The following is an 18,024-nucleotide window of genomic DNA, read 5'->3' as shown; positions in this document are numbered from 1 at the left end:
CTGAAGAACTAGAACCAAACCATTTTTATGAGGAAAAATCAAATATTATTGTCTGTGCCTTAGAGACAGGCTGTTTTTGCATATTTTGACTTATGAATCCTTCCGAACCTGATCCTGTTTGAAACACAAAAGCATGTGATGTGTCAGAAATGGGGGGGAGGGGTTGTCAACTGTGTACCATGAAAATGAATGACCAGCAGACAATGATGCACACACAGCTTTTATACATTCAAATCAGCAGCAAACACAAATTAGCAAGACGTTTGGCTCATTCTTGTCAAGTAAGTCGCAGTTAAAACCTGTTAGACCCCCATAAAAGTTCAACTAGGATGCTACATACGGACACACAAACCAAAGTCAGGGACCTGAAGAAGAGTCTGATGCTAGGTTCTGGTGACAGAGCTTCATAATTTACACAAACAACCAGAACACAAATGCTGTTCATCATCTTCACCTGAGGATCAGATTCATGGTTGGGGCGAGGGGTCTAGGAGGGATATTAGCAAAAACAGTGAACACTTAAAAACATTACACTGACAGTATCTTCTTTAAACATTCAAACTCAGTGCTTTTAGTTGTCTATTTACAGTGTTAAGGAGGTGCCTGTGGCATTGTGGAGGTACGAAGTCTGCACAGAACCAGCAGGGGGCGCTGCTGTCTGCTTGAACTCCTAACAGAAGAGGTCTGGCTAAACTTTAACCCCCAAAGATGAGAACCAACAGTTTTATTTTCACAGTTTGACTTGGATTACCATCCACAGTTTTCAAACATGATGCTCCAATGGATACATACGGTCTTGATTGGAGACTGGAGGTGTACAGCTTGTTGCAGTGCGACAGCTCCAGAGTAACATCTGTGGAAAGGCCGCGCTCCCCAGCATTAGCACTGTGAAACCACTTCTGTCCCTCAAACCAGATGTTTTTTCAAACGTGCCTCTGCTTTTGTGCCTTGTGTTTGTGGTAGGCAGGTGCTTTATGTGGATTCATCAAGTGAAGGACATGTTCCAGCACTGTGAGAAAGAAGCTGCAGAATGGATGGTCGAGCTGGTCCAGTATGAGCCTGCAGTCTGCATGAAACCTCCTCAAATCCGATTCCACGTTAGCAGAGACGGAACTGAGGGTCTGAGCTGGGTTCTTTGGGTCCCACCCATCAAATATCTTGATTTAATGTTATGGTTCTGGACTAAAGGCAGTCGGGTTTCCACTTCAGACTCAACAAGACAACATTTGCCTAAAATGACTGACAGAAAAAAACGTGGATTTAAATACGGAGCTGCCTGAATAAAGTAAACCATAGCTTGGCCCTGCAAACAGTTGCACACCGCTGCCCCCTAGCGTACAGGGGCACACTGTGCAGCACTAAGTCCCAAGTACTCAAGGTTCTCTGCTGCAGGAAGGAACAGACTGTTTCCCAATGATGCAGTGCCTGTGGGGGAAAGGAAGGCAGCCTGGTAGTCTGGGTTTTCAAGGCTGTCACTGGCCTGCAGGGGGCGCTGAACTTTTGTTGTGTTTAGGTATTGAGGTCCTGAGGGCTCCAAATTTTCTGGTGAGAGGTGAAGTGAGGCAGTGCTGCTAGCCAGGCTCAGATCCTCATAGTTGGGATTCAGAACCTCCGACAACCTGCTGCTCCTGCTGGTTTCACTGACACTCTGGTTCATGTATTCTGGAAGGAAAAACAAATGTTGACCTAAGTGAAGAGTTGTGTTTGACTGTCAATAATGTCTGAGAATTTGAGACCAAATTTCTGCTAAGATAGTTTTTTCATTCTCCTTTGAAGATTTCATTACAACCCGTATATTTCATTCAGCTTTCCATCTCTTTTGCTCTATTAATAGGAGATTTATTCACTCATTTATCTTGACAAACTTGTCAATATGTGTTACATGTTTGGAGTTACCATGGCCGAAAATGTCATCCTTATCCAGCCCACTCTGGGTGGGGTCAGTAATGTATCGCAGAGCCCCGCTGTTCTCTCTGACCAGATGACCATTCTGTATATGAAGAAGAGATGATGTTCAAACAAAGTCATGTGTGGCACATATATGTAAAGATCATTTTTTTTCAGTTTAAACTAATGAAGAGTTTCTCCACGAAGCACCAGTTCATACAGCGCAGACAATGTTAACATTTTACAAACAAGTTTCTGTGAATGTTGTGAAGTTGTCATAGCAGTTAAAGAAAAAAAAAAGAAAAAGATATGATAAATGAATGTTTATACCGTTGCACCGCATGGATGGCTGTCAGGGGGAATCAGGCGTTTGTTTGGTAGCAGGTATTCATCTGCATCAGCTATTTCCTCCATGTCATCTGAGCTCAGCAGGCGGGAGAAAAACCTGGAGTCTGACGGACTCGGCAAATCTCCCTACAACACACACCGAGTCACATGTCAACACACCAAGCACCCACCAGGAATGCAAATATTTGGGCCTACAACACACATCAGGTCACACTTGAACCTGTGTCCTTCTACATCACAAGTCAACATCCTTTACCACACACCAGTTCACTCTATAACACACACCATCATCCTACAAAACACACAAAGTCATCCAACAACACACACAACTTCACCAAAAGAAGAGATGCAGATGATGACCTTTTAAAGATTTTCAATGACCTTTCTAGATCAGCAACAGTTGACCACCAGGTCTTTTCATGGATAACAACAACAATTCACCAAGAAAAACCAAAAAGCACTATTGCTTTCAAATAGTTGTCAAAAATGCCAAGAACCACCAAAATCCACCAATTTCAACATCTGCCAATAGGTACTTTAACCTGTGTTAAAGCTTGTACCATCGTCATTTCAATGTTTCATGTAGAGTTTGGATTTATATGTTTATCATACTATTGCCATTATGTGAGGGATGGTTGGTACTTGTTATAGTGTCCTGTCAGACACGTCTATGTCTTTCTGGGATTAATAGAAATGTTTTAATTCCATTTTCTTTGTACTGCCTTCATATGTCCAACTCCAAACCTTGAGGTCCATTGTCATGCTGGTTTCCCAATAGCCCTTTACATGTTTATATTGTTAGAACACACCTGATCCAGGTAATCAGCAGGTAGGGCAGGAGATACAGGGAAATAAGCACACCATCAGCCCTTATGAAGCAGGAATCTGAATTACAAATCGACATTGGTGCTAAAATAATCATTTTAACCTTTTTTGTCAGTCGAAGCAGAAGGACTTATAGCATTTCTGAGTTATTTCTGTATTCATTTCCTTTTATAACAAATGTCCTGACTAACCTGCGAGTGGTTATCACTAATGCCATTAAAGAAAAAGCAAGCCATGACTCAATACTGTGAAGCATATTTCCCTGAGGTTTTCTTCTAAAAACATTTGTTTGAATTATTAGATAAGTTATACTCAGTCATTAAAAAGTGGGTTTGGATCCAAAACTTCAGAGATATTGTCAAAACGTTTCTATTAAAGCCTCACAGAAGGAAGGTTTTGCATAATCAACCTTTAAATACTATTCACAAAAGGTTCTTTTCTTCAACTGTACATGGAATTTCTTTATTTTTAGGGCTTCAACCTGTTAAAAACTCTTGAGTAGAAAATGAAATATGTTCTAATCCAGCAGCTGATCATCACTAGTTACCCTGATGACGAGGTATCTGGATGGGTCACGAGCCATTTGAGAGAACTCCATGATCAGCTCTTTAAACTTGGGACGACTAGATGGGTCAATCATCCAGCCTGTAGAAAAAAAGGACTTTAACTTCAGATGACGGTTTCTTCAGACATTAGCAGTCAATCAAACACTAAGATGGACAGTTAAGGATGCCTGGTTTTCATACATTTAACCATTATCATGTAGACGTCAATGGTGCAAATCGGTGGCTGAGGCAGACGCTCTCCCCTTTCCAGCACTGTGGCGATCTCACTGGCCGCGATGCCGTCATAGGGTTTGGAACCAAATGTCATCAGCTCCCAAACAGTCACCCCTGCAGACCATCAATGGTTACAAAAACTCCATTAGGAAAAAATAACATAGTCCAACACGACACCACTAACAGAATTGAATGAATGGAATTAGGAGCTACAACTACGCAGACGGGGAAATGAGAGCTACAGAAGTAACCTCCTCCTTGCAGAGCTAGTAAAAGTATTCTTAGTTTTAATCATCTCACCATAGCTCCACACGTCGCTCTGATGAGTGTAGGTCCACTGTAGGATTGACTCTAAGGCCATCCACTTTATGGGAACCTGAGAAGGAAACAAGATCCACACAAAGGAGCATGAAGGGCCAGAAAGTGTGTTCATTTGCAAATCCCTTAAACACCAAACAGTTGAAAAAGAAGACCTATACTTTCACCGGCCACTTTTTAAGGCACAGCTGTCAAACACATTTTTAATGGACATGGTATAGACGATCTGCTGCAGTTCAAACCAAGCATCAGAATGAGAAAGAAATATAAACTAATATAAAAGCTTCATCGAATTGGTCAGCAATGTGAAGGGCAAATGTATAAAGGGATTCATTCAATTCATTCAATTATTTATTCGATTCTTATGGTTCAAGTGGCCATAAGATTGTTTTAGCACATTTAAGGTTTACCATTTATTGCGATTTTCGCTGTCTTTTGCGATATGGATGATGCACAGCTTGAAATCGCGATAACAATAAATTTGGGATTTATTGTGCAGGCCTACCAACAACCATCTCCAGGGTTTACAGAGAATGGTCCAAAAAAGAGAAAATATCCAGTGAGCAACAAATCTGTGGGCAGAAATGCCTACTTTATGCCAGAGGTCAGTTGAAAAGGACCAGACTGGTTCCAGCTGATTGAAAGATAACAGGAACTCAAAGAACAACTGGTTCCAATTGAGGTCAGAAGAGCATCTCTTAACGCACAAGTGTAACCTTGAGGCAGATGGGCTACAGCAGGAGGAGAACAAACAGGGTGTCACTTCTGTCACCTAAAAACAGGAATTTGAGGCTATAATTCACACAGCCTCACCAAAAACTGGACAATAGAAGATTGGAAAACGTTATTGGTCTGATGAGTCTCCATTACTGCTGCCACATTCGGATGGTAGGATCAGAAATTGGCATCAACAGCATAAAGCATGGATCCATCCTGGCTTGTATCAATGGTTCAGGCTGGTAGTGGTTGTATAATAGTGTGGGTGACACTTTTGACCCCTTAGTACCAATTGAGCATAGTTCTAACACCACAGGTTACCTGAGTATTGTTGTTGACCATTTCCATCCCTGTATGACTACAGGGTACCATCTTCTGATGGCTACTTCCAGCAGGATAAGGCGCCATGTCATAAAGCTGGAATCATCTCAGACTGGTTTCTAGAACATGACAATGAGTTCACTGGACTCAATTGGCCTCCACAGTCACCAGATCTCAGCCCAAAAAAGCATCTTTGGAATGTGGTGTATAAGGGGACTGGCATCATGGATGTTCAACCAACAAATCTGCAGCAATTGTGTGATGCTGTCATGTCAATATGGACCAAACTCTCTGAGTAATGTTTCCAGTACCATGTTAAATCTATAGCACCAAGGATTAAGGCAGTTCTGAAGGCAAAAAGGGGGTCCAACCCAGTACTAGCAAGGTGGACCCAATAAAGTGGCCGGTGAGCCTAGATTCCCTAAGAAACTAAAGTGAATTTTCCTTTCTGAAGCCTCAAGGTTATAAAAGCACTATAACAGGGGTGCCCAATTCCAGGCATCGAGGGCTGGTGTCCTTCATGTTTTCCAACCAACCTGCCATTGAAGCTCCTTATTGGCTAAACACACCTGATCGATCCAGGTAATGAGCAGCAGATAAGACAGGATTTCTGGAAAACCATCAGAAGGCCTGCCTCTGAGGCCTGGATTTGGGCACCTCTGCGCTATAATTTCAAATAATGTGCACCTTTCCTCCATCTGCATGGTATTCTTTCTCATCAGCTGTCAGCAGCTTGGCCAGGCCAAAGTCTGTGATCTTAATATGGTTTGGATTTTTCAGCAGGACGTTCCTTGCTGCCAGATCTCGATGCACAAGGTGGCGCTCCTCCAGGTAGTTCATGCCCTGCAAGGACAAGATTTTTAGCAGAGGTTAAAGAATTGAAAAATAAAACAGGAAACATGAAGGAAAACTAAAAAGAACTCTTGTTTTCACTTCTGAGGACATTTTCAGCAACACTAAAGCTGCTGAACAAAGGTAATCCAGCATGAGCCTCCATGACCTTGTATTATTGGTTTTCCCAGCATTCATATGTTCTAACGAGACCTTTGAACAGACTGAGGAGATTAACTATGCTTTACCGCACACACAGCGTATACATATGTGCACACACACGCGGACACACACTGACGGGCTTTGGCTGAGCTTCTGCCTCAGGCACAGCCGTGGAGCCTGATTTTGGCTCACCTTGGCGATCTGGACACACCAGTTGAGCAGCCACTGGGCACAGATGCGGTCCTTGTGCTGCCGGACATAGTCCAGCAAACAGCCGTACGGCATCAACTGAGTCACAAGCTGAACGGAGGATGTCAGGCAGATGCCAAGCAGACGACACACGTGAGGGTGATCCACGCTCGCCATCACATACGCCTCCTGTACAGATTTATGTTAGTCATTATTAGGGGTACCTTTATGAATACGCTCAATGAGCAAATAAGTCCATCAAGTATAATCACAGAGTAGACATTAGCAGAGACGCTAGCTGTAAGAGTGACTCTGACCGGACGTTGTACTAAATGAAAATGTTGGTGGTGGGTTTAAAGCTGTCTGAGTTTGTGTCTGATAATGCTGGAGTTTTCTGAGTTGTTGCTTTGAATGTTCCAGGTGTAGTGTCTGAGACCCTGATATTACAAATCCTCCAAGTCCTTGAAGGCCACTGTCCTGCTTCTTCTTAACAAAAGAACGAATGACTGGCAAAATCAGAAGACATTTGGAGACTGAGCAGAAGGAAATCCTGGGGACCTAAGATCTACTGTTGTGAGACTTTTGTCGAAAAGAAGCTTGATCTGACTTAAAAAGTCACTCACATCTAGGACTTCTTGATTTGCTTTGGGTGATGTGGCCTCTCGAAGGACTTTGATGGCAACTGGGATCCTAACGTTCTCCCCCTCGGGAACCCACAGACCCTAAGACACAGACACAGGCAAAGTCAAGACTGGAGTAGAATCAAAATCATCAACGACTGAACCCAACCCTACCTTGAAGACTGTCCCAAATGCACCTGAGCCGAGCACCCTGACCTTCTTGAACTCTGTCTCCTTCAGGATCCTCAGCAGCGCCTGGTTGGGAGCTTGACCACTTGGAGTTAGAGGTTCCACCAGCTGCAGCACATTAGGTTAGTGTTTGATCAAATTTAGGGTTTCCTCTTCCCACACCTCTTATTGTCAAAAATCTTTTCAAAACCATCAAAATGTTGTCCTACCTCCTTCTCCTGCAACAAGCGCCGTAAAGTCCTCTTCTTCTTAATTCGCTGCCGGCGCACATACACAAGGACAAACAGTAAGACGATTACTGCGACCAGAAGCCCGCTGACCACGCCCACTGCCAGAGAGGAGTGTGTAGTGGTTCTGAGAAGACACAAACAGAAAAGGACCTTCTTTTAATTTCTTTTTATTGTTTATCATTTCAAACAAATTTTGAACTTGCAGTTTTTTCCCCGATGTTTCAGTACATTTTAGATGAACTGTTTTTTCTTTCTTTTTCTACTTATTTGTTAAATTCTCTTCATTTACTGGTCTGTCTCAGCTTCCAGGAGGCTTTGGGGAACAAAATTAAGAGTCAATACATTTTCAGTTATACGTGTTGGGAATTTTTATTTTAGACACTCAAGTTGAATATGTGATCTGTGTACCTCTAAAGATACTGTTTGGTTATGTTTTAAGTGACAAATGTTAAATCAAAACTTTACTGACAGTATCTGTTTTCAGTTGTTTTGCTAAGGAAGCTCTTCATATTGAATGAACCAAAAAAACTAAGAAGATTATTGTCTGTCCAGTTCTTCTGCAAAGCTTAACAATAAAAACGTATCCTATTTGATTAGGTAATAAAAAGTTTCTTAAAAAAATACTAGTACTTTAACTGTTTTCTTGACAGTCGATTGGATAGATCATCTTCTGCCACTGCCCCTACTCTCAAATTGATCCCAATTTTGAATAACCTAATGAAATCCTTGAACTTAGCTGACATCTGGAGGCATCAACATCCAGCAGGTCAGCAGTACTCATTCTTCTCACAGGTATATGGCGGTTTCTCTAGGATTGACTACTTTCTGGTTGACGCTAGGTTAATATCTAATGTTGCTTCTTCAGTGTATAATCCTATATTAATCTCTGATCATTCCCCTCTCAGTGCAAAATTAATTTCAAGTTACACAAACAAATGTATAACTGGAAGTTTAACCCTGCGCTGAACTCGGACAAATCCTTCTTGGAACACATTTCCACATTTCCGATTTTCTAAAATTTAATGATAATGGCATGATGTCGGATTCTACGTTGTGGGAAGCATTTAAAGCTGTAATTAGAGGTGACATTATTTTGTATCAATCATTTAATAAAAAAGTTAGACAAAAACGATTGTGTGAAATTGAGACACAACTTCCTTTGCTGGAAGAATCATACCGTAATTCTAAATCTGCAACAGTCTTAAACGATATTTTGAAAGCTAAACATGAATATGGCCATATTCTCGGTGAACGGGTTGGTGATTATATATGCAAACTTAAACAAAAACAGTTTGATGATAAAAAAAATACTCGTAACATTTTTACAGCAATGTAAAAATAATTTAATCTTCAAATCAAATACATAGCTGGGACACTGACTTGGAAGCATCTATTGGATGAGCAGTAAGCTCTTAATAATAGGGCAGCATGCTTATTCATCATCCTTACGTGGAGAATTGTCAAATGTGTGCAGCTCAGATATTTAGACAGAGACTGTAAAATGTGTAATTTTTTATTGCATCATTTATTGATCTGTCACTGAGCTTCTACAAATCATTCCACTGTTGTAATGACTTGTTTCTTTGTTTTACAAAGTCATGTGTTATTATTCCTGTAATAACATCACTAGATAAAGGAGAATCTTCACAGCCATATCTTTCGTAAAACTTTATTTAAAAAAAATGATGGTACACACGAGCTAAACTTCATTCTCAAAAATCCTAAACAATTTTATAATTGATAAAGTGAAGAGGAGGTTTCATCACTGATTGGGTGAGATCAGCCTCCAGAAAATTTTCATTCACCTGTTGGATGCAACCAATGAAAGAAAGCTACATTAGAATAACATTTAATAACAACGATTAATAATGTGCTCCAGATGTTTTCTCCATAAAGCACATCAGCACAAAGAGTATGAAACATTGTTTAGTTGCACAAAGATGTGTTTCTCTCCTGTAACACAATACAGTGGTTCAGACGTGTGATGACTGTCTGTCTGTGCTATGTCCTCAGCGCAGAACAACACAGCTAGGCTTCCAACACAGCTAAAGCAATACTTAATATATCAACTAGACTTAATGAATGAGCACAGGCCGTGTGCTTTCAATATTTCTGTTGGTGTCAATCATTCCAACAAGAATTCCTGTACTGACTCAAACGTAGAAGTCACAAGTCATACAATTTCGTCATAATGAGCACAATCTGGCAAACACCTAATAGCTAGAAGTAGCAGTAATATGAGCTAACAACAGACAGTTCCCAATAAGCTGGAACACAGCTGAAAAAGAAAAAAAACACAAGCTTACAGTGTTTGTGTCTCGTTTGGGAGCCGTTTATGTTGATGTGAGGACAATGGACAGCCTTTGGGCAAAGTGCTTTGGGCCTTCGAGGAAAGTAGAAAAGCGCTACACAAGCATGCGCCAGTTACCATTTACAATGAACGGAGGATTTGGGGCGAGTGATCATTCTCCTGGAAAAACTCTCCAATGTGCCTTTGACAGTAACTGTAGCATGGACAGCCTCTAGCAGGCTGGGACTCGTCTATGTTTCCTTCACTGGCTCCTCTGTGCCATCCGGAGCCAAATTCCTGATTCCTTTTACGATTCGATGAATACTTTTTTCAAAGTCTCGTTCCCAAACAGGTTCTTATATTACTTGGAAAAATATTTTCAAATAATTAGTACTTGGCAATAACTGATGGTGATTGTTTCATAGCTAAATCATGCATTTTTACAAGAAAACTAACAAAATGTTTTTTTCTTAAAAAAACAAGAAATAATTTTAAAAGAATTAAGTTAATGGTGAACTGAAGCACGTAGAGTCCAGTTCAATCTTGAAATACACATGGATTGGAATCTTTGAAAAAGTGTTTGTATATGTTTTTGTTGAAGGGTGAAACACATTTTGTGCTACATTTAATACACTTACCATATTGGTGTTGAAGTGATTTGAGAGGTACATGGCGCTCAATCAAAAGTCTGTTAGTTTTTTTCCACATGTTGGGTGTTATTGTAATGTGTGTTGGACTTAAGCTTTGTCTAAATTCTCTCCCTACTCCAAAAGAATGTATAGTGCGGGGCTATCTAGTGCCCTGGTATTTAAAAAGCAATTCAGACACAACGCTACTTTACCTTTTTTTTTAACTTTTTTTTCAAGATTTTTATACATTTTTTCGTTTTTGTTGTTTAGTTATACACAAATCATATATTGAAACAGAAATTTGGCCCAAAGCTCGAGGTTTGGACCGAACCGTGGGAAAGTGAACAGTTGCATCCCAAGTTAGGTCAAACTGCTGTATAATGATAATGCAAGTTTTAGTTGAAATTTTCAAACAGTTGAATGTTATTGTCTCATAGCTGTGACTCAAAAACACCCACTGAGGCAAACAAAGGCAAACGGTGCAGTTTGTGTCAGTCACTGTTTCATAAAGGAGTAATTTAGCTGCTGAGTAAAAATGTGTATCACCTCGAGCACCCCGACAGTCCTGGTCCAGAACACCTGCAGAGAAAGGCCAAAGAAGTGTGACTCTGGTTTCTTTGGGCTGCCAGTCACACTCGTGTGACAAAGACACCGGCTTGCATCCTACCCCTGAGAGCAGTTCTGATGGCACAGCTGGCACTGGCCATTCTGATCAGCATATTTCCAAATCAACATGTTTTCGTCATCAAGAACTCCATGGGGGCACATCCGTACGCAGTGGGAACCATCCTTAAAGTGGGCACACTGGGAACACTGGTCTGGCCCCTTCAGAGGAGAGAAAAAAGCTGGTAACTGATGGATTTGTTATTTGTTATTTTCAGCCCCCTGAGAAAAGAAAAAATCAATAAATATATAGACCTTTTTAAGGTCTGAATGTAAGCCAAAAAGCTGATGAAAATAGAGACTGTGGTTGTTTCTAAAGGTCCAGACAGCAGATCTCGACAGATAATTTTTCCTCTCTATTCCATGATCGGTACAAATAACTAAACCTCACTGAGAGTAGGGTCAGACCTGGATTATTATGGGCAATATGAACACAAGACAGGGACCGCAGCATAACTGTGTTTAACAGGATGTAAAGCAGATCTCTCTCAAGCTGAGGCGGGGACTTTGACTGGATCGCTGCAGCTCCTTAGTTCTTCACTCTTAGAGTTAAACACATGAGATGGGCTCATAGTGAAGCAATCTGATTGCAGAGTGCAGAGCAAACCCTCATTAACAGCCCTCAACACAGTTTGGAGTGGCTATGGCTTATGCCTTGGGGACAGCTCCCCCTACGGGTGGATACGAGTTGTCTGTGGGTGAAAAATGAACGAACTTAAACAGAGTAAGTAGGTGGCCCACAGGACATTTCAAAGTTGTGGACCATCCGGTGAACCCGTTGAGTGAAAATGTTCATGCACATTTTTTTTCAACAGGCATGCTGCAGGCAACAGGTCAAAGTTAACATTTGAACAAATTTAAGTGTGAAGTAGGTGAGACGCAGGTGTGTCGAATAAACTTTTCATTTTTTCTACCCCCCAAATCCTGCAGATTGCATAAGGAGCCCGTTAATCTTGTTCAAGTTATGAGTCCGCATTCCTTTTGTGTAGCCTGACTGTTAGAAATGAGGAATTTAGACACTCAGAGTGTAGTTTGTGTGGACATCCTACGAGCACTTAGGTTTCCCCAGCATACCAAATGCGTGCAGCATTTGTGGTCAGTAAGAAACTACTTACTAACAACTAGAGTGTGGCGTAAGGACACCACAGAATCACCTGTACGTCATAAGTCATCATTCTTAAAAATACTTAACAATACACTTACAACTCACACAAAACAATGGTACATTCCATTTCCATGACGTTACTTGAGGTGGCCGTACAGGCCTCAAGGGAGCTCCAAGACACACCTGCGCTCCCTTTAAGATGCAGCCCCTCCTGTCTATAACCCTCTACAATGGGACAACCCAAAAATATCAGTGGGTATTTATGTGCTCAAATGTCTCCTCTTTGGTCTCACGTGTTCATGAACTTGGTGCCACAGGTCCTGATGCATCATAACTATGATGTTTGTTGAGGTGCAGTGTTAATGAACTTTAGCTGAGAAGGGTATGAATGGGACTGACCGGTCCGTGGCAGGTCTGGGTCCCAGTCATCACCAAACATTCTGGGTGACACTCGACACAGCTGCCTTCCACCTCCACCTCCCGAGGTTCACTGCACAAAGTTGTGTGTGGTTTGGGACAGACATTATTTTCGGTGTTGAAATATTATCGGTAAATGTTTAAAATGTCAAGAATTCTATGCTTTAAAAAAATGCTTTTGGAACATTTGGTGTAACGAGAATATAAGCCATCAAATGTCAAACATCATTTAATGGTATAAAACTGCAAAAAAAAGAAATTAAACTATAGAAACAGCAAAGTCTGTCAAATGATTAAATAAAATGAGATGAAATAATAAATAAATTAAAAAAATTAAACTCCCTCACCCCTGTAGCAAGTTGCAGCGCTCCACACAGTGCTGCTTGCGGTTAAAGTACTGGCAGGACAGACACATGTTGGTGCCTGGACCCCAGCAGCCCTTGCTCGAGCACTGCTGGTCACAGGTTTGATTCTGCCCTTCTGTAGGAAAACATATGAAAGCTCTTGTATTTCTGCCACAAGGGAAACAGAGAAAGATTCTGGACTCACCGCACACGTCCACTGGGGGAGTTTGATCCACTATTTGTGTTTTGTCTCTGAAAAGGTAGGACCAGTTCATGGCTTTGGAGTAACACAGCAGTTTGTTGTCCTTCAGGCGCACGTTCCCGGCACTCAGCTCCTTCAGGGACCGCAGGCCTAACCAATGCAGGTTATCGGCACCCACCACCACAAAGCTGTATTTACTGAAAGAAAGATATGGTTAACTGTCTAAGTGGGGATTAAACCTATGGGTCCATCTATCCATCCATCCATCCATCCATCCATCCATCCATCCATCCAACAATCCATCCATCCATCCATCCATCCTTTTCCCAAACCCACTTATTTCCGAACATTTTGGGATCACTGCAATCCAGTTACTAAAGAGTTAAAGTGGAGTTCATCCTGGACAAGTCACCAGTCCATTGCAGGGCAACACAGAGACACACAACCAAACACACATTCACGCCTAATTGTTTCTATTGATTTCTATTGTTTCTATTCATTCTATTGTTTCTACAATAGAATCACCAATTATTCTTCTGGGCATGTTTATAGACTGTGGGAGGAAGGCGGAGTTCCAGGAGAAAAGCCACACAGTGCAGTGTGGTCGCATCCGTGAGGGCAAACAAACAGGAAGTCAAGTTTTGGGAACAAAGTTTGTTTGACAAATTTTATCTTATCTCTGGTATGGGCAGTCACTCACTTCACAAACAGGGACCTCCCTCTGATGATCTCCAGGTTTTCGAACACAGACAGAGACGTCATGTTCTCTGGCCAGGTCTGGATCAAGAGGTGCCCTGAATGACACAAGCGCTGAGGTGACCCTCACTTTTAACACACAAAACAGTTCTTAGAAATGCTGTTAGTACTGAAAACACTACAGGAAAATCTGAACTTGGGAACAAGAAGGACCAATCTGCTAAAAAACTAGCACGTTTGTGAATTTTACAGCTATTCCCCTTTATCTTCATGCCAAACTTTTCTTAGTTTGAATGGGAGGCACATTTTTGAAGTTCAAAACAAGGGATGGATGTGTCCATGGCTATTTGACTGCTAAAAATCAAGCAGAATGACTCACAGAAACTGACATTTTTAAATCCAACTGGCAAAGAGGAATCTGATTCTATTCACTGTTGTTAAACCCCCCAGCAATCCTACAGATGTACAGTCTTGAGAGCTTACCTGTGATTTCCTTCACTGTCCTGAAGTATTCCAGCTTCTTAGGGTCCATGGGTGGGATGTTGTAGTGCTGATCTCTACAAAAGAAATTCAGATTGACTCCCATGTTCAGATCTGGAACCCATTTGCTTAAATATTAAGTAAAAGATGAAGAAATTTGAGTTACAGTGGTTTCTAGCACAACAAGTACCCCACAGAATGAACAATCTACATAACAGGTGCGACAGCAAACAGCTGCGTGCCTCACAGAACAAATTTACATCAAATAACACACGGTGCAAATTTTCCGTTTGAAAAATGACTCAATTTAACCATTTGGGTTTTCTGTGAGTCATAACATGTTTAATCCCATTTCAGGGCCATTTTTCCCCTTGTTTTGATGGTTTTTTGGTGTAATTCCTGCTTGTTTTGGTAAGCGTTTCTACTAGTGTCCTTAGCACTGCTATGCCTATTTTTTCCTGATTTCCTTAATTTTTGGCAAAAAGGTGAAATGAATTACGTGATTTTCAAAGTCCATGGACCAAGAAAATGCCATGCACTCTTAAAAATACTTGGGTTATTTCTTCAACCCAGTTATTTTTTGGTTACTTATTGGAGCAATGCAAATTCTTTTGGGTTGTACTGGTTTAATTTAACCCAATATATGTTTTTTTTTTCTTGAGGTACAATAACCCAGCAAAACGTTAGTTGGGTTGGATTAAAACTCCCATCTTGGGTTATTTTGAACTATGTGTGTGAAAAATCCTGCTCCGCTGCAAGAACTAGCAATGTTCCTCTTTTTTCTATTGAATAATAGTTGATCTCTTATAAACTGTCCCTAACCTTCACAAGCATCTTAAGCCTGCTTCACTTCACGACCCTGGTTTTACTGAATAAGTTGAGGTGCACAGAAACTCCCTGGAATAGATGCACACCTGCTACCTGAACAACATTTTGTTATTTTCAAATTTGTGATTCTGTCAAAGTCTTACCCCGAAAAGGAAGATTTGAGGAAAACGATGTCTCCATTGATCTTTGTGCAATTCCTAAAAGATTCGATGTTTGAAGAGTTGACAGCGATTGTGTTGGTGAGTCTACCAACGCCGACTCCATCACAGGCTGCAAAAAGAAGGAGCCGTGCTCAGCTTTCTCGTCATGAATCAGTTGTGTTTGTGGGTTTCTACCTTTAGGACAAGGCCCTTCGCATCTTTTGCAGCGTTGGACTCCATTCTCCTCCACCTCATATGTGTTGGGGCTGCAGGCCCGGACACATGAGCCCTCAGTCACCACGTAATTGTCTACAGAGGTGACACCAACAGTCAAAATGCAGCTGAGAGCTGAGTCACAAACAGGCGCTTTAATCCTTAGGGTAACACAAAAGAATGATGGTCCAAAATCTTTGAACAACAAACATTTCTAGGTAAATTGACTCATTCCTGGCTAATATTGTATCTTAATGTAGACATTCAGCAGATATTTATCAGACATTGGTGTCTTTAAAGGAAAATATGCAAAGTTCATACGTGGGCAGGCCTTAACACACGTTGCTCCAAAGCTGTACTTGGCGTTGGGGTTTTCGACCACCTGCTGGCTTTTGTGGTTATAGAGGTTTAAAGGAGGACAGGAGTCCTTACAGATACCATCATCATTAAAGTTTTTGCAGGCCTGCAAAAAAGTAAAAAGCAAAGAGGTTCTGTCCTTAAAAATGAAAAGAAAACATCTCAAAATAAAGAGTTTCACGGTTCTGGATGCTTTAAATCTACTGTAGGTTGCAAAGTGTTGGACTTGTCAGGTTACAGTACAGCCACATATGCAGATTATGGTTAATGCAGAATTGCTGAAGCTCACCAGGCAGTCAGTGGCTAGAGGTCCAGTGCAGCCTGCAGCACAGTGTTGGTTACAACAGTCCAAGGGTTTGGGGCCGCTACACCTCCCGGGCCCACACTGCTCAGCACACACTAGCTTGGTGACTAGCCGACAAAAAACACACATTGCATTAAATTATACTGAAGTTTCTATCAGATCAGAAAACTCTTGACAAGTTCACTCCTCCACCACCTGTGGTGGTGTGATGTGATGTGTTTGATGTGTATCCTCTATATGGCTGAAATTCTTATCGCTGAGGTAGACCTTACTCCCCAAGAAAGTCCATTTCTGTTCATTAAATTGCTATGTGTATTAACTGACAAAGCTACAGCTCCTGGTCTTTAGTGAAGGAAGGAACATGGGGGGACCAGTTCACACAGCATACTGCATGTTCAAGAGCCCATGTTCAGCACATTCTTGAAAGCACATCACATGACCGGTGTGTACCTAGCACAACCCTGACAAGTCCATATCCATGGCTTCTTCTTTTCCTTTGAGCTTTTCCCTTCAGGGGTTCGTTACAGCCAATTAGCTTCCTCCATCTAACCCTGTCTTCTGCATCCTCTCTTCTAACACCATACCTTCATCATAGTGGTAGGTTTAGGGGCTGTCATCTGGACTTAGTTTTTAAAGTTAGAAGACGTTTCACCTCTTATCCAAAAGGCTTTGTCAATTCTTAATTAGGTGGTAAAAGCTGGTATTTATGCGCTCATGGGGAAGGAGTCAGACCTGAAAGAGAATTACAATGAACAGTATACAGGAGAAACCAAACAACCTCTGCACAAGTGGCTTTACCAACATCGCAGAGCCAACCCAAGTGGACCTGAGTCTGCAGTGCATCTCCACCTGAAGGCCACAAACCACTCGTTCGAGGACAGTGAAGCCTGAATTCTAGTCTGAGAGAAAGGATGGTTTGAGTGATGAGTGAAAGGAGCTATCTTTGTCAAGAAGGATAAACCTTCTCTTAATAAGAATGGTGGTCTCAGGTTTACTCTTCCATCCATCTACGGCAGTGTTCTGAAACTCAAACAAACCGAACCAGTTTCACCTGGGTTGTTAACAGCTGAAAGAGATGACCAGTTTGGGAAGGGAGTCACTGGCTCCCCAACCCCCAGCTAAGGACAAAGGACTCTTAACAACCCGAAATCATGTAGGCTAAGTTGACAATACCATCCAGTTTCAGGTATGACTCCCCCCCCCCCATGAGCGCATATATACAAGCTCTTTTACCAGCTAATTCAGAATTGACAAAGCCTCTTGGATAAGAGGTGAAACGTCTTCTAACATTAAAAACTAAGTCCAGATGACAGCCCCTTAACCTACTACTATGATGGAATTGACCTGGATGAATGAGAGTCTTCATAGACACCATACCTTCATGCCTTTGTTCACTGCATCCATAACCCGGGCCTTGACTGATCCGGTATGGTTATTATAGGTCTTATTTGCACATTTGGTTTGGCAAAATTTCTCGTTGGATGCCCTTCCTGACACAACCTTCTGTATTTATCCAGAATTCAGACCGGGACATTGAGACCCTGGTTTGGACCCCCTCATGGCTACATAAAATCCACTATAATTGCATTCTGTTATATCCCTGCTGAGAGTCTCAGTCTTAGATGTGCTATACTCATCCCAGCAGCAGACTCCTCCAGAGAGAGCCAGTGGTCATGTCTCAAAGAAACCCACAAGGAACACTTCATCTGCCAACAGCAGAGAAGGAGTTCTGAGGCTCACAGACACAATCTGCCTCCATCTGGAAACAATAGGTAGTGCATTCCATATAAAGGGATACATAGCATCGGTGATAAGAGTTTCTTCAAGAGTGTTCTTGTATTCAGAATTTCTGTGACTTCCTCTGATTGCTTTGTTAACAGAAAATAGCACAGACCTCAAGAGTTAACTCTGTTAGGAGAGCTCGGGCTAATTGATTCAAA

General features: G+C 41.6%; 1 protein-coding gene across 3 annotated transcripts in view; it reads right to left on the bottom strand.

Annotated features, from left to right (window-relative positions):
• Positions 1 to 207: 207 nt before the first annotated feature.
• LOC101169984 (melanoma receptor tyrosine-protein kinase) overlaps positions 208 to 18,024 on the bottom strand; it is a 42,414-nt gene continuing 24,597 nt past the window's right edge. For all 3 annotated transcript variants that reach the window (XM_023950106.2, XM_078938273.1, XM_078938272.1), the window contains 22 exons: positions 16,070 to 16,191; positions 15,745 to 15,886; positions 15,406 to 15,519; positions 15,214 to 15,340; positions 14,246 to 14,319; positions 13,767 to 13,860; positions 13,070 to 13,263; positions 12,868 to 13,000; positions 12,503 to 12,593; positions 11,003 to 11,160; positions 10,882 to 10,914; positions 7,396 to 7,540; positions 7,172 to 7,294; positions 7,001 to 7,099; positions 6,381 to 6,566; positions 5,883 to 6,038; positions 4,140 to 4,215; positions 3,807 to 3,953; positions 3,608 to 3,705; positions 2,218 to 2,361; positions 1,897 to 1,990; positions 208 to 1,662 (listed from right to left, as the gene is read on the bottom strand). In XM_023950106.2, the coding sequence (XP_023805874.1) occupies positions 1,331 to 1,662; positions 1,897 to 1,990; positions 2,218 to 2,361; positions 3,608 to 3,705; positions 3,807 to 3,953; positions 4,140 to 4,215; positions 5,883 to 6,038; positions 6,381 to 6,566; positions 7,001 to 7,099; positions 7,172 to 7,294; positions 7,396 to 7,540; positions 10,882 to 10,914; positions 11,003 to 11,160; positions 12,503 to 12,593; positions 12,868 to 13,000; positions 13,070 to 13,263; positions 13,767 to 13,860; positions 14,246 to 14,319; positions 15,214 to 15,340; positions 15,406 to 15,519; positions 15,745 to 15,886; positions 16,070 to 16,191 (2,882 nt within the window). In that variant the 3' untranslated portion in view covers positions 208 to 1,330. The remainder of the gene's footprint in view (positions 1,663 to 1,896; positions 1,991 to 2,217; positions 2,362 to 3,607; positions 3,706 to 3,806; positions 3,954 to 4,139; positions 4,216 to 5,882; positions 6,039 to 6,380; positions 6,567 to 7,000; positions 7,100 to 7,171; positions 7,295 to 7,395; positions 7,541 to 10,881; positions 10,915 to 11,002; positions 11,161 to 12,502; positions 12,594 to 12,867; positions 13,001 to 13,069; positions 13,264 to 13,766; positions 13,861 to 14,245; positions 14,320 to 15,213; positions 15,341 to 15,405; positions 15,520 to 15,744; positions 15,887 to 16,069; positions 16,192 to 18,024) is intronic.

The sequence above is a fragment of the Oryzias latipes genome, chromosome 20 (assembly GCF_053564925.1).
Source record: "Oryzias latipes strain Hd-rR chromosome 20, Olatipes_Hd-rR_3.1".
In the NCBI taxonomy this organism is placed as follows: domain Eukaryota; kingdom Metazoa; phylum Chordata; class Actinopteri; order Beloniformes; family Adrianichthyidae; genus Oryzias; species Oryzias latipes.
The sequence above is the reverse complement of the archived record's forward strand: the minus strand, read 5'-3'. Positions and strand labels throughout refer to the sequence as shown.